Source organism: Astyanax mexicanus, chromosome 7, assembly GCF_023375975.1.
Source record: "Astyanax mexicanus isolate ESR-SI-001 chromosome 7, AstMex3_surface, whole genome shotgun sequence".
Classification (NCBI taxonomy): domain Eukaryota; kingdom Metazoa; phylum Chordata; class Actinopteri; order Characiformes; family Acestrorhamphidae; genus Astyanax; species Astyanax mexicanus.
The window spans coordinates 23,030,505-23,047,604 of NC_064414.1; the positions used below are offsets into that span (position 1 = coordinate 23,030,505).

General features: G+C 41.1%; 1 protein-coding gene across 7 annotated transcripts in view; it reads right to left on the reverse strand.

Moving 5' to 3' along the window:
- The window catches only part of dctn1b (dynactin 1b), a 64,824-nt gene that overhangs the window by 25,350 nt on the left and 22,374 nt on the right, over positions 1–17,100 (reverse strand). For 5 of the 7 annotated variants that reach the window (XM_007241556.4, XM_022662517.2, XM_007241553.4 and 2 more), the window contains exon 6: positions 2,605–2,622. The exons of the other annotated variants lie outside the window; for them this stretch is intronic. In XM_007241556.4, coding sequence (XP_007241618.3) covers positions 2,605–2,622 — 18 coding nt within the window. The remainder of the gene's footprint in view (positions 1–2,604; positions 2,623–17,100) is intronic. 7 annotated transcript variants of the gene reach the window in all.

Below are 17,100 nucleotides of genomic sequence, written 5' to 3' on the forward strand. Positions count from 1 at the left end.
GAGGAAACCACAGATCCAGCTCAGACAAAACCCCTCTGTAGTAAACTACACACACATGCAGTATCTAACCCTGTGACTCCGACACACTTTACGCACAGGTTCTTCAACCTAACCTCCACCTATGGTCTCCCTGTAATGCAAAGTCGACTACCAGACACAATAGACCAATTTCCCTGTTAAACTGACAGAAACCCACTGGCTTAACACACACAACAGAAATCAGTGTGGTTTCAGTGGTTTCTATTCTAAGTGTGTTATGAGTGAACAGGTTTCCAGTCCTGTGCATGAAAACACACTCAAATTACTGTCTCTATGCAACTGATGCAACACATACAGCTCAAAATCTTACAAATGAATCGTTGACCATAAGGGTTTTTTGAACAAGGGCACAGAAGAAACATTAAGATTTTACTGCTCAGTTGTTATGCAGTAATTTCTTTACATAGTTTAGTAACTGTTTTGCATGTTAAGTACATTTGTGGAGTTCATCTAGGTTCTATCTTAAAGCCTATTCTAACCTACATTATACATAAATTATTACACTAAAGTATAGGCCTGCAACCAGAGTTTTACAGTTTCTTACACATGTAAGTTATTTGCTCTGGTCCCAATCACAGTTTTAAACCAGCAACATTTTCCAGTTGGGTTTAGTTTGCTTTTTACACAGCAAACCTAAACGCATTACAGAAAACCATGTGTGAGCATTCTCTCTGCTTACTGGTCAGTCCTGTCAGGAGCAGGAGCAAAGAAGTTAATGCAGAAAGAGGGTCCTGCTTTCTGGAACATAATTAAACATACTCAAGCATCTAGGAGTTAAAAGTAATTGTTTATCTTGTTCACATTTTGCTTTTTAACATTAACCCAGACTACTCATACCACCTGGTCTTTTTTAACCCTTTCAACAAACTCTGTGAGTGGTATAACTGGAAAGTATGCAAAATAGTTGCAGCATAATTGTAAAAAAATGATATGTGTTAGAAAAAACAATAAAATGTAAGTAATTGTGACAAGACAGTAAATACTGGCCTATGGAATTTAGAGCAAGAACTTTGTGGTGGAATTTTATAGAAATACTATCTACTAATCTTTTGAAATTAGTCTTATGTTTAGCCTATTTGTTAAAACTATTATGAGCTATTCAATATATTAAGTGTACTGTAATATTATTTGAAATAGGTACAGAATAGGTACACTTTGTACACTTTTAGCACATCTACTTTTACTTCTGTATGTTACAAATATGACTAAATAAATTTGGGGAAAGCTGTGGAATTACCTGTTTGCTTTAGTTTGAAAGAGCAATATAAATCCTTTCAGATTTTTTTTTGTTTTCTTACTTCATTTAAACAAGTACTGACACATTTGTATACTAGAGTGAAATGCAGCATATATTACTTTAAAGTGCAGTAGATTAAAGATGCAAAAATAAGAAGACAGGTTAGTTCTAAAAAGTGCTGTTAACACATTACTGAAAGGCAGCATTTGTAGGGATACATGACGTGTACATAAGATTTTAATGACAAGTGACATATGCAAGTCTTATTTTAGGTGTCCTTACTGCCACTTACTGAACTTCAGCAGCCTAATGAAGGCTGCTCTAGACTGTAAATAATCATGTCAAATTAACTGATTGCAGTGTGTTTTAGCCCCTTACGCTCTGGGACATTTATTACACTCTAAGAATTACTAAACAATACATACATATAAATCAATGAAAGCAGAGTCTCAGTCTGATTAACAATACACAACTCAAAAAAACAAATGTGCTGCAGCTGAAATTGCTTTAATATTTAGCAGTTTTGAAAATAATACAATAATATGTGAGATGTTTAGTCCTCAAAATGTGTAGCTTAGAACCTCTTTTATTATATAATGACTCCAGACTACAGGCTTTTATTAATGGAACACTGAGCAGTGGCTGGGATTTGAACTCTAGAGTGGTGCAACTGTCTAACTGCCTGAATGTAAAGAGACAGAAATCACAAGTTTACGTTCTGTTAACACCACAGGACTCCATATCCCTAGGGGGAGATCGTACTAATATGTACTTGTTACAAAAATGTTCTGTAATATGAGATCTATAATTTAAAAAAGGAAACACTTTACACAGCTTTTTACAGTGTATAGTGAAGAGTTACCAAAGTACTTAAATACAGTACATGCAATGCCTAACTGTCTACTTCTGCTTATTTCATACATACATTATTTAAAGTAACAGTACAGTTTAATCTCTCTTCAAGCAATTATGGCACCACAAATATATTTTAAATTAAAACGAATCGCTTAAAGTAGAATATACACACAAACACATACACAAACTGTACAAGTAAAACCACTAAACACATATTGCTGTCTAGGAAATTAAGTCAAAATGTCTGTGTGTGTGTGTGTGTGTGTGTGTGTGTGTATAAATTTAGCTTTGGCACGCGTCAACTCACTCATTCGCTCACCATATAACACCCCTCCCACCCCTAAACACCACTTTTCCAAACTGAACACACACACACACTAATCCTTTTCCACTCACACTGATTTGATTGCAGCATTACAGATTAAAGAAAAGTTAAATTAATAATAATGAAAGAAGAATCAGGTGCTGTGTACCTTACGAGGGGCTGGCGTCTGTCTCATCATTTTGCAGAGAGAAGAAGACACAAACACACAAACACGTCCGTGTACACACACACACACACACACCAAGAGGCGGAAAAAGAGTAGAAGGCAGAAGATGGTTCAGTCACATTAACAGAGAGACACAGAGAGGAGAGCAGGCCAAACCTTCAGCAAAAGCCACAAACACACACATACACATACACACAGCTCCGGCCAAGCTGGAGTCACACACACACACACACAGACACAAACACGGTGCTGCAGGTAGTCGCTGTTGAAATGGCTGCACAGGTTCTTTCCCTCTGTCCGTTTGTTCCTTGCTGCAGCAGCTGAATCCGTCCCTTTTCCTCCCTTTCTGTCCAGCTACAGCCTTCTAGTCACTCCCTCACCTCCGCACCTCATCCCTTCACCTCTCCATTACAGCCCTGTCATCTCCCTGCAAGCCCTCACACACAGCAGCCATCCCTCTCTCCCTCAGCATCCATCTCTCTCTCTATCTCTCTCCTGCTCCCTCTCTCTCCCTTAATCTCCTCCTCCTCTTCTCTCTGCTGCTCTTTTGTGCCAACGGCTGCCTGGCAAGCACATTACATCACTAGCCTCCCTCCCTCCCTCCCTCCCTTCTGGACGAGAGACCCAGACAGCTACAGCAGAGAGAGAGGAAGACAGAGAGGCTGAGAGAGAGAGAGGAGAGAGAGAGAGAGGGAATGCTAGGATACACAGAGAAAGAGGCAAAGAGAGAGAGACAGTGAGAGAGAGAGAGAGAGAGAGAGAGAAAGAGAGTGAGAAAGAGAGAGAAATAAAAGAGCGAGAAAGAGGAGGGGGGTGATTGAGGTGTTGGGGGTAAATTGATGGAAGTCTGCCTTGTATCCTAGCAACATTTCTTCAGTATTCCTCTATGGGCTAATTACACTGAGCTTTCCAAAACAATAGGGAAAGAACATACACTCTGTGTATCTATCTGTGTGGGATTGAGGGGGGAGGGGGGATTATATGACATGCAAAAATCTTGTATCTTTAAAAAACTTTCAATGGAAGTCAAGGTAAAAAATAAAGACCAAAAAATCCTTCCAGATTCACATTACACTAATTATTAAAAAAAACTTTTGCACCCAGATAGAATCAATCAACATAAATGAAACTTAGTGGGTAGTCACGTTACAGAGAGTAAGAATGTCAACAGGTCATCTTCAGTGACGAATCCCTCTTTTGTATTGTGCTCACGGCCACTAAATCTGTATTTGGAGGCACCATATTCAATGCCATGATCAATGCCAAGATTTGTTGTCAAACATCACATCCAAAAGACCTGGTGTCATAGTGTGGGGTGCAATTTCACCTTCAGCCTTCAGTACAGAACTCTTACATTGTGTTAATGAGCTCCTGCAACCAGTGGCCCTACTTCTTCTAAAGCATACTTCCAACAGGACAATGCTCGCCCATATGCTGCTGACATCGCAAGAGCTTGCCTTGAAGATAAAGATGCTATGACATGGCCAACCGCATCACCAGTCCTAACCCTGAATGAAAACATGTAGGATGCTATTAGATGTGCTATCAATGCTCCACCCTACTGAAACCCTACTGAAACTGTGTGAATATTCAAGCTGCATGAAATGGACTGATGCTGGAAACCATTAGAAACCTCAACCAACTTCATGCAAAGATGTCTGCCATGTTGTGCAAGCAAACATGGCAGCCTAAATCCATAGTTAGAGGCAAGACTTAAGTATGGGCAGCTCAATAAATATGAGCAAGTGTTGCATATAATTCTACATGGTGGTCTATATTTATTGTTTCTGTTAGTTGTAAATAACACTGCAATCCTAAGAAAATTTATGTATGACCTCAAGGTTGAAACTGTATAAAAGTGTGCATGTGTGTGTGTGACTCAAAGCCATCACTTTAAGAACCAAACCTGTTGCATGTCCATGTTTCATGTGATTCTTCCTAAAATTGTATGAAGACAAATCTGCAGTGTGTGTGTGTGTGTGTGAGAGTGTGTGAGTGTGTGTTTGTCTGTAATGCATTAGTGCACTCAGGGTGTGCAGATGCAGCATCACTGGAATATCCATTACAGAATCAGCGAGAGAGGGAGAGAGAGAAAAAGAGAGGGGGAAGAAAAAGAAGCGACAGATTGATAGATCAGATTACAGTTCTGCAGAGGAAAAAGAGAGGGACGGAATAGAGGGAGGGAAATAGATAGAGGAGACAGGAATAGTAGGCACAGAATATGAGAGTTTTTACCCAGTTGCTCCTCTGTTTGTCTGTTCACTTCATTCAGTCTTATAACAAATTGCACTGCAGTGAATAATTACACTTAAGGCTCAGTGCATAAATAATTGGACAGTAATTCAAGTTAAGTTATTTTTGTCTCGGCGCCCTGGATGAAGCTCACTGTGTATCAGGACAAAAAGAATATGAAGTAGAAATGGGGCTTCATATACTTTTTGAATATTATAACACTTGTGATGACGTGTGAGGTTTCACAAACATAGCCTAGTAGTTATAGGAATATAACACCAAACCGGACAAATTATGAAAAAAAAATAGGTTGTCTCATTGTGGGTCTTGATATTTCTGCTTTCAATAACTGCCATGGCCATGGCTTATGAGACCCACTGGTTTAGAACTAACTGTGGGATAAATAAACATGGGCCAGTCTGTCTATTCTTGATTAAAAAACAATTCTTGGTTTTGGTCCATTCTTAATTAAGAGCTATTGCAATCTACTTTTCTCTTTTTAGTGAACACCAAGTGAATTAGATTTTCTCTGAATCTGACTTGTCTGATTTTTTCTCCAGCATCTGTTTCTTGTCCCTGCTAACTCTGATTCTCTGATAAGAGTGTCAAATGTAATATTTATGCATGTGATTTGAGTTCCTGTGCTGTAAAAAATGTACCATGACGGCATCAAAAGTTACTGTGCTCACATTTAATGCTTTCTCAATGTTAAATATCTCTCAAAAGTTCAGCCTGTCTGTTTGCAGCCTTAGAAGAACCATGTTTGGTTCCAAAAAGGACAATTTCTCTATACAAGTTTTATGTATGAAAAACAATTTTACAAAAATGGTTATTTTATGGCATCTCTCAAAGAACCCTTTGTCGCACTTTAATTTTTAAAAGTGCACTGTTGTTTACTAGTGTGTGGCCTATGATGTAGTCCAGTGATGTCAGGTCAGTTGACTGTTTATTTCATCTTCTATGGCTCTAAAAAGCTCAGTTGTTTTAATGTTTTGATAGTTTAATGTTTAGGTCTCTTAACAAACTCTGTGGCTATGTCGTGTGGGGGGAAACAAATAACCAATAATTATATTCTTATCCAGAAAAAAAAAGACTTAGTTATGAAGCTCTGGTGAAGCAGACGTGTCAGGTGTTTGTGAGGCTCTTAGGTTAGCTCTTCAGCGAATGTCTTACCAAACAGATATAAGTCATAAGCACTCAATGCATCTGCTTTACCAGAGTTTTATAACGAGATTCCCCAAATCCCCAAATGTGTTCAACAGCAAGTTAGCGATGTTATTAATCCCACTGAATAACTTTAAATAGCCCTTTGGAATATTGGCTACGTTATGATCAGTGTCCACAACACTAGCTACTTCAGATTCACTGTTAATAAAACACGACCAGAAACCACCTGATACAAAATGGCTGAAAATTCAAACAGGCATAAAAAAGAAAAATCTTGAAAGTAGGTGTGGTGAAATAAGATTAATAACCACCATGAATGGATGGACTTGAAGTAAAACTTAGTGTATGTGAATATTTTCAAATTTAAAATGATTTATTTTTATATATTAGCTGTGTCTGAAGTGTAAGAAACGCTTACTCAGATAGTATTTGGAGGCAGGAACACACCCAGTCTAGTCTAAATCAAAGTGCAGTATCCTATTTTATTGGCTGAAAATGCTAATCGTTAATGCTAACACAGCTAAACACTGGCCAACAGCTTCACTGGACTGCCAATACATCAGGGTATATTGTTGCCTATGTGATTTAGTTACAGATAACTTTGCTGCTACACTGTGTTCTAAAGCACTGACTTATGAGACAGTATAGGCAGCAAAGCATCAAGGCAGAGGCTGCCTTCAGTTTAGAACAGATTGATGGATTGTTTAGACTGGAAAGTGAACAGTATTAACCTGAAAAGACCTTGCTCCATTTATACGCTACAAATTATGTGTACAAGGCAAATGTCTACAATGTCTACCGGATTTTTCACACTATAAGGCGCACTTCAAATCCATAATTTTTTTTTCAAAAATTGTCAGTGTGCCTTATAATCTGGTGTGCATTATCTATGAATTTTACCAGTCAGGCTGTAAGAAGCAGTAAAGCCACTCTGCTGTCCAGCATTATACAGGAGTTTTAGTAAAGTTTCTCCAGAACTGAGGCTGGAGCAGCATTAGCATTAGCCGCTAACCACAGTGTTAGCTCTTTCGCCACTCAGAAGCGTAAAATATCGGACTAAGAGCTGCTAACCACGGCTATCACTGCTACTAACCACTGCTAGCGCAGCTGCTAACCATTGCTAGCGCAGCTGCTAACTGCACTGTTGAAAATATTGGAAATCTAAGCATACTGTAAATAAAGGAAAGCACTTTGCTCACCCAAATAAACAGTTTTCAGAAGATAAATCTGTGTAGATAAACAGTGCTCATTTGTCTTTGGTTAAAATGTGCTTTCCTATCCGGTGCGCCTTGTGTATGAAAATAGATCAGAAAATAGACGTCTAATAATATGGTGCGCCTTATAATACGGTGCGCCTTTTAGTTTGTAATCATCAAAATAACAGTTGCACCTAGAAGCAATTGTCGGATTGCAAGTGCTATTCGAAAGGAACAATGAATGAATAAAATGTAGACTGTTATGTGCAATATTTATTAAACTACATATACAAAAGTAGCGTGTAACACAGGCGTTATTCAATTTTCAAGATGTATTGGCATGGAGTCCCTAATGTTGTCCTATAATAAATCATTCCATGTGTCTTAAAAATTCTTGCAGATTAGAGGTGGAAGTCCAAAAGCATCCCAGAATTTTGATAATGCAGATAGACATCAAATAGAGTCTGTCTCATCAAGGGAATCTCTTGAGATGGCAGCAGTATGAGGACGAGCACTGTCTTGTTGAAATGGTGCACCGGAGTGTGCAGAGGGCAGTTTTAAGGCATTTGCGGTCCCCAGGCAAAATGCACCTAACCACCGGTCTGGTTATATGACGGTTATATTAGGCACAGATTTATCGAAGGTTATTCCTACCCCCAAAGCTATGCCACTAGGATCATTAGGATAATGAAAATTTCATTAAATATGATAAACAGTGAATCTGGAACAGATCTGCATTTTTCTGTTAACCCTTGTGTGGTGTTCATATTTTTGTTACTCGTTTACTTTGTTACTTGTATTTGATTCAGCAAAATTAAGCAATTTTACATTAAAATGCTTTACACATGCTTGCTTCACCTAAATATAGCAATATAAAAAGCTTACATGGTTAATATTTGCCCTTTACCTTTCTTATGTTACATTTCTTTCAAAAAGTGCTACCCTTTTTTTAAAACCCTTTAATAAAATGTAAATGAAAATAAATTAAACTCAAGATATGAGTAGAAAATGTGTTTAGTTTCAAATTTACAAATGAAGCAATGTTTATTAGCCCTTGGCCAAACAGACTGTATGTAATATAAATGGTTGGGGGGGTGTACAGTGTGTGCTTATTGAAAATGTGTTTTGATATATGTTTTTCACAAAAAATGAGCCAATGCCAATGAGTTTGAGTTAGAAAAAATATTTTTTTTAGTATCATTTGATGAAAACGGGTCACGACCCGAACACCACACAACGTATTACAGTGTGTAGTCAGTTTATCAGCCCGTTCGAAAAAAGCTGCACTGACTGTTCTAGTTTATTATTAGCATTGACTTCCAGGCAATTAGCTAACATAAATTTTACTCATATATTGTGTAAGCCTAATTTATTTAGTGTAAATTATCACCTAATACTGTTGTGTTTTTTTTTTTTTTTCCTTTTCTTTCTTTCCTTGATTGCTGAAGTTTTATATTTTGCTGGCTGCAGGAATTACTCATTTGGCTGGCTGGCTAGAGTCAGTAACTAATGTGAGGGGCTCCTTGAGGGGAATTCTAATAACAGTATTGTTGTACCTTCCTTTACTGACATTACAGAATTTAAAGGGGAACTCAGCAATCACAGTTTGTCACTGCATTCAATTTATCATCAGTCGTTGTCTGGGGACCCTTAAGCAATTGATTGGTTTGCTTGTCTTGTTGAGTATGCATTCAGAAACGGTAACACCACTGGTGGCAGGACCATATTAATGGTACATTGAGCACATTTTTAATCAGTTATTTTTTTTGGAAACTTTCAATATATAAAGATTTCACATTATAGCCAGTGCTTCCTACAAGAAAAAGCTAAACACTGTAAAAAAAGGGAAAATCATCAGATACCATCTGAAACCCAAGTTCCCTTCCAAACTAGTGACAGAAATACCATTCCTTTATCAGAATGTTGGCATTTAAAAGAAAAGGTCATGCAGACATCACCCAGCGAATCTGATATTTTAGCACTGATCCATAGCAGACCCTGTCAGACTGCGTCCTTAGCACAGACTCAAAGATCTTCAGAGAGCACTCAGGCAGATCATGCTCAGTGAGACAGATATAATCTTCCCTCATAGAACCTCTCAGCTGTAAACTTCTCCAGAACAAACTGAATGTGCAGATGTGAAAAGGCTTGTGAATAGAGCTTATTCAATGTGCACCTAACAGACAGATACTCTGAGACATGTAATGATCACCTTTCTCCTTTGGTTTTATTCAGTGTTCACTGAAGTTTAAGCATGACCTTTCAATAAAGAATTTGTGCTGAAATCATGCTGTTTTTCTTGCATGCACTGCTATGAATCAGCTTATTTTAGGCTGCAATGCAGATTCTGACTCAAGCTGTGATACGTTAAGATAAATGCAAATTGCTCAAGAGCCTGATGTGTAAAGATGACAGATCATCTTTAGATTATCAGATTACAGGTTCTGTCTAACGACAACTTACATTCCAACTGGTCACTTATTTATTTTATTTCTGATGCACTTCTGATTTAAAACAGATCAATTAAAAATGCAATAGCATCCTTAAATTAGAAAAGATTGGGAAAGCATGCAAAGTGCAAATCTAAAATAAGAACAGTTTTATTTGCTTGCAGACAGTTGCAGATGCTTCATTTCATTTGTTAATATACATCCATTCCTGTATATTAATTTTCAAATTTTATGTTCCTCAAAGAAAGATGTGCATAATACCAAAGAATCTGGAGGAATTTCAGTGCATAAAGGGAAAGAGCACAGGCTTAAACTGAACACCCATGATCTCGGATTCCTCAGGCGGCACTGCGTCAAGAACCATCATTTACCATTTGCTGATAGAACCACATAAACAAAGGAATTAATTCAGCAAATCTTTGTCAAGCACTACAATACAGAGTTACAATCACAAATGCCACTTAAAACATTACTGTCAGAAACAGAATTCTTAAGTTAACCATGTCCAGAAGCAGCCTTGACTTGTCTTGGCTCTGAGGCATCTGGAGCAGACCATTAGACAGTCAAAACATATATTGTGGTGAGGCAAATCAGTACTCCAGATCTTTTTAAAAAGAAGGGGATGTCATGTGCCCCAGAATAAACATGAAAATGACCATCCAGACTGTTAAAAGCCAAAAAGCCACAGTATGGGGATGTATCCCTAGTAAAAAAGTGTGGAGAATTATGAACGAAAAATGCAATAAAGACCCTGTTCTGTGACGTGGGAAATTTCATTATCACAATGTTATTACTATTATAACCACCTTGTTATGACAGATGTGATCATTTTATGCATGTTCATTTTATTAGATGTGTTTAATCACACTAAATATTTACAGTGGTAATTCACTTCATATTAGCTTGTTTTGCAGAGTTACTCTTTAGGTCATTCTGACATTTGTGTACGCGCCAGCAGAGAAACCTTGTCTGATAACCATTCTGGGTAAACACCAGGATGTGACCGTGAAGAGGTTAGGCTGACATTTCTGACGGGAAACATCCTAAAAAACCCTGCCTGGGAACAGAAGGGAGTTTCCGTCTTGGCATAGAAGGGAGATTTGGAAGGACGCCGTTGCAAGCGGAAAACCATATGTCCAGTTATGGTTTATGGTTCCGGACACAGCGGAGCGGGGATAAATAACGGCTCTGAGAGACTGTTACTCTCAGAGCACTTTCAGAGCGTGATGATTTCATGACTGATTGTACTCTCAATAATCTGCATTAATAAAAACTTGTTACTCATCTGACACGACTCAGAACTTAATATTTGTCTTTATTAATCGTCACAGGTATTTCCACCACAAATTGGCGTCACGAGACAGGATCCCAGAGTGATCGACGGACGGAGAAAGGTCCCTCTCATCGAGGACGCTCTCCGGTGAGAACGGACCCAAAACGAGGAAGGCCCACAGACAAAGGGACAGTACCGTGGGGGTGAAGGGGGGCAGGTCTCCATCCGCCGATCTGACGGGATTTAATAAGAACCTTGGTGGTAAGTGACAAAATCAGTTTTTGAAAAAAAACTTAATATTAAATTCCCTCCACCGGTCCTCAAGCAGCTCCTTCTTGAGAATAAAATAGTACCTATATGGCAGTTAGCGGCCCTTTAAAGGGGTGGCAGTTAGCGGTATAGTATATGTGGCAGTTTTAACGGCATATAACTCGTGGCAGTTAACGGCGTCCAAAGACGCGGCAGTTAGCGGCGTGTGTACAAAACCCACCTGGTTGATAAGGTCTCTAAGTACAGACGTGTATTAGAGTAAAATAGGTCCGGACCGCTAGAAGGACTGCAAGAATAGAGGAGGGTGAGAACAATTTTTGGGAACTAAATTTCTGAGTCAAAGTCAAGTGAGAGAACAACAAAATGGGATCCCACTTAGCTAAAGAATTAAAATATAACCCAAAAATACACACTGCTCCATTATTTCATGAGATGAGTAGAAATTATGGCACAGAGAGTGTAATGTATGTTCCAATTTGGATTAGATACTTTGGATTTCCAGTAAATGGCAGTCTTGGTGTTAAATATTTAGGGAGATTCAAGCAGAGGATACAGCAGCCGCCCATGGGGTGTCCACGGGCAGTAACTAATCATTGGAAAAAGCATACGGAAAATATGTTAAGGGCAGCAGGGTTTTGGATAGAGGAGGCAGAAAAACGGGAGAAAGAAAGGGAGGGGGGTGCAATTAAACCCATGTCTCAGTGTCTCTCAGCAGTGCTCGATCCTGACCTGGACGCCGCCTGTCCCCGACGCCCACCACCTAACAACAATCAAGTAGGCGCTCCAGCAGCTGAGGCACCACCACCACCAGCAGCTGAGATACCACCACCACCGCCACCACCACCAGCGTATGCAGGGCCATTTCAACCCGGTCCGTATGCAGAACTGAGGGAGAGGCTGGATGAGATGATAGCCAGCACAAGTTTGGGGACCAACGCCCCAGCAAGTTCCCCGGTGTCAAGCAACACAAGGCAAAGGAGGCCAGGGGGGGGGCAAACCAATCTCCCTCCTGCAAAGCCCCAAAACACAGGGCGTTTGGACCAGTCAGATGATCTGATTTTCGTAGGACCGATGGTTGAAGTAGCAGGGCATGAAGGGCCAATGCTAGTTCACAGATACTGGACTGAAAAGGACATTTTGGAAGTTTCTACTGGATTACCAGACCCACAACAAGTTGGAGGAAGGAAATTCGGAAATGAATTTGAGAACTTTTGTATTTCGTGCCGACCCACAGCCAATGAGATAAAGCGCATCCTGATGAGAAAACTTGGATCAAGTTACTGCAAGATTGACAGAGGCTGGCCGCAGCAGGACATCAGACTGGGTGATGTTCAGTGGAATCGAGATCCTGCAGCAGACCCAGATGTGAATTTGGAGTACAGGAATATGATAAGAGACTTAAAAGAGCGTCTTGTTGCAGCTTTTCCCCTTCACGTCAACATGGGAAAAATCGCTGAATGCAAACAGGAAGACGGAGAGACTGTGCAGGATTATATGGTTCGTTTAACCAGAGTCCACACTGATCATAGTGGACTTGACGCTCCTGCAGCCAGAGCAGAAAATGCTGATGCGGTTTCTTCCTGGGAAGCACACTTGCGCAATAGCTTCCTACTGGGACTGAAGCCAGAATTGGCCAATTCCATCAAACAACACTGTATTGGATATTATCGACAACCTCTCAGCGTTATTGAGGATCATGCCAGACACTATGAGATTCTCTTCAAAAATCAAGAAAAGAAAAAGGAGAAGAAAAAGTCTGAAACGATGGATCAAGCTATGTTAACGATGGTACAGCAGGTAACGGAGCTAACTGTAAGCTCCCAGAGAGGAAAAGGAAGAGCACGAGGAAAAGGAAGAGGTAGAGGAAGAGGTGGACGAGGTGGACGAAGTGGATTTGCTGGTAACGGGCCTGTATTCCGACCACCAGCTCCTCAACAACAGCAACAAAACAGTCAGGAGGACGAAACTGAAGTGGATTGGACAAACAGGTGTTATGCCTGTAGAAGGGAAGGACACTTTGCTAGAGACTGTCCTGGAGAAGTTGACAGCAGTGCGTCAAACAAGTGACGGGCGGCGGAGAGGCAGGACGGCACAGACGAGTCCACTGAGTCATCGGACAGGGAAGTAGATCTTTCTTTCTCTTACCTTAGTTTAGTGCAGCAATTAACCAATAATCCTACAGCAATGCCAATGTTAAATGTTGAAGTATGTGGAAAGACATTGAAATTTATGGTTGACAGCGGTGCTGGTTATTCTGTAATTAGGGCTGAGGATTTGAAATGTGAAACGCAACCAGGAAAACATACAGCATTAATTGGGGTAGGAGGGCAAATAGTTAAAGAAAAGGTGTCTGTGCCTCTCCAATGTTCTTTAAATGATCGATCCTTCTCTCACTGCTTTTTGATCTCCTCAACGTGCCCAGTAAACTTGTTGGCTAGAGATTTGATGTGTAAATTAGGTTGTAACTTGATTAGCTCACCAACTGGTTTATCTATAGAATTTGAACAACCATGCATGGTCCAATTTGCACCTGGGGCTCCAGGATATGCATATATGTGGCGTTGTGTAGAAGAACAGAGTGAAACAATGAAACATTTTCTGTCAGAAACAAAGAAACTGGTGACAAAGCCTTTAGAGTGGAAGCAAACTGATTTGCATTGTACATCCCACATTAGCAGTGGGCCAGACCATGAATACGAACAGTTATTTTACCACCAGACTTCAGAACCACTATCTACAACATTTTTAATTTGGGACAGTGAAAAGGCAGCAGCTATGGTCTCTTTAACTAAACAGCAGGACACTTTGTTCACAGTAGAAAATTCCTCCCCTCACATCTCCCTGGCCAGAGTTAACCATACCGTGCCATGGAAAAATATTGGTCCATGGGCTTTACGGGTGGCCAGGGCTAAAGATTGGGTTAATACAAAACACCCCAATGTGCAGCACAGCGCCTCCACCCACACGTGGAGATGCCCTTATCAGTATCGTTTGAAAACAGAGCCTACAGTGGAGCTGTTTGGCAGCGCGCCACTGGTGCAGGCGGTTTCGCTCACAGAGGAAGAGGAACTGGAGCTCAGCTCTCTCCCTCCTCAGCTGTGGGCCAGCAGTAAGTATGATGTAGGGTTGATTAAAGGCTGTGAACCTGTGTCCATTACACCTAAGTCTTCATATAGGCCTAGACAAGCTCAATATCCTTTGAAACCTGAAGCAGTTGAGGGCATTAGGCCCGTGTTTCAAGCTCTTCTTGAAAAAGGGGTCATAGTGCCATGCGCAGACTCACCAGTTAGAACTCCAATCTTTCCTGTTAAGAAGCCCGGCCGGGATGAGTGGAGATTTGTACAAGATTTGCAAGCGGTAAATGCAGCAGTTCAAGCGCGAGCCCCTGAGGTTCCAAATCCCCACACTATTTTGTCTCAGATACCAACGGAACACACCCACTACAGTGTAGTGGATCTGGCTAATGCATTTTTCAGTGTTCCAATTCATCCAGACAGTAGATTCTGGTTTGCATTCTCCTTTGAAGGGAAAGCATATACTTTTACGAGGTTGTGTCAGGGTTATTGTGAGTCACCTACTATCTATAATGCTGCACTGAGAGATAGCCTGGCAAGCTTAGTTCTACCGCAAGGGGTCACTCTGGCGCAGTACATGGATGATCTTCTCATCTCTGCCCCCTCGCGGCAGCTTTGTAAACAAGCCACATTACAGTTGCTGAAACACTTGGCTGAGCAAGGCCACAAGGCCAGCAAAGCAAAATTACAGTACTGTAAGACTGAGGTTACTTTTGTGGGCCATGTCATAAGGGCAGGAGAGAGACGCATGGCAACTGACAGAATTGAGGCAATTTGCCAAATTCCTAAGCCCACAACAAAGAAGCAACTGCTTTCCTTTTTAGGAATGTGTTCATACTGCCGCACTTTCATTTCCTCCTATGCAGAGCAGGAGGGCCCTCTTAGAGATATTATTCCTACGAAGGGGGTTAGCACTGCAAAACTGCAGTGGACACAAGAGGCAGAAGAAGCATTTATACAGCTTAAGGTGGCTTTGCAAAATATGCCAGCATTGGGCATACCTGATCCAACTAAACCTTTTGTTCAGATGGTAGATGCAAAAGGCATCTATATGACTTCAGTGCTTACTCAAAAACATGGAGATAAGCTTCGCCCTGTTGCATACTTCTCTTGTAAGCTGGACTCAGTGGCTCAGGGCCTGCCCACCTGCCTTAGAGCAGTGGCAGCAGCAGAAAAGGCACTAATAGCTTCAAGAGACATTGTGGCTTATGCTCCACTTACATTAAAGGTACCACATGCAGTGCACAACATTCTCCAAGATCAGAGAGTTGCACATCTATCAGCCCAGAGATGGCTGCGATATCACACTGCTTTACTTGACATGCCTAATGTTACAGTACAACGTTGTAGCACGCTCAATCCTGCTTCCCTCCTGCCAACTCCAGAGGATGGGGAGCCACACGACTGTCAGCTGTTGCTGCAGCACGCGTGCACACCACGAATTGATTTGCAAGAAGAGCCATTGCACAATGCGCAAATGGAGCTCTTTGTTGATGGCTCAGCAAGCAGAGATAAGACAGGAACGAACAGAGTAGCATACGCTGTAGTGTCAGCCACAGAGGTCTTGGACACTGGCGTTTTGCCCAGCTCTTACTCAGCACAGGCAGCTGAGCTAGTAGCCCTTACAAAAGCATGTGAATTGGCAAAAGGTCAATCATTAAATGCGTACACTGACAGCAGGTACGCTTGGGGCGTGGCAAATGATTTTGGTTTTATGTGGAAGCAGCGTAATTTCCTGACAAGTTCAGGAACAAAGATCAAACACCATGAGCTGATTAACAACTTGCTTTCTGCTCTTTTGCTTCCCTCACAGATCGCAGTAATCAAGTGTGCCGCACACACATCCACAGGAGATCCAGTGAGCAGGGGAAATGCGTTTGCAGACAGCGTCGCTAAGCACACAGCTCATAATGCAAACATCACAGCTGCACAAATTTCTACACCAGAGCAGGAGAAACCTTCCTTAATTGACATTCAGTCAATGGCAACACCATTAGAGAAAAAATTGTGGGCTAAAACTGATTGTTACAAAGACAATGGCATTTGGAGACAGAAATCCACCAACAGGCCGCTCCTGCCCAAACAATATGCTAAGGTTTTGATCAAAATTGTCCATGGGAGGAGTCACATGGCCAAGGGAGGGATAGTAGAGCAGATTTCCAGGTATTGGTATGCACCTGGACTCCACACACTTGCCCAAAATTTTTGTTCTTCATGTCTCATCTGTGCTCAACACACACACAGACATGCTGCACCACTCACACAGCAGCCAGCAGGTCATCCACCTGCCACAGAACCATTTCAACACTGGCAGATAGACTTTGTAGAGCTAACTCCAGCTGAAGGAAAAAAGTTTCTCCTGGTCTGTGTTTGCATGTTCAGTAAATGGATTGAAGCTTTCCCAACAGGTAAACAGGATGGAGAAGCAGTGGCTAAAGCATTTCTCAGAGAACTGATCCCAAGATTTGGTCTGCCAAAAAGGGTTTCTAGCGACAATGGCACACCATTTGTACACACAGGGCTCAAAAGTTTGACCAAATATTTGGGTATTGACATGCACAAGCATTGTAGTTACCACCCCGCCTCAGCAGGGGCAGTAGAGAGAGCAAACGGCACCATCAAAAATGGATTGGCAAAAATTACACAGCAAACAGGTCTAAATTGGGTCAAATGTCTCCCTCTGGTCCTGTGGCAAAGCAGAACCAGGGTGCAAGCAAAAACAGGCCTAAGTGCATTTGAGATTGTTTTTGGCAGACCTCCCAATGTAGGAGTGGGGCCCCCCCCACTGGAGGATCAACTGTTAGACCACACACTTG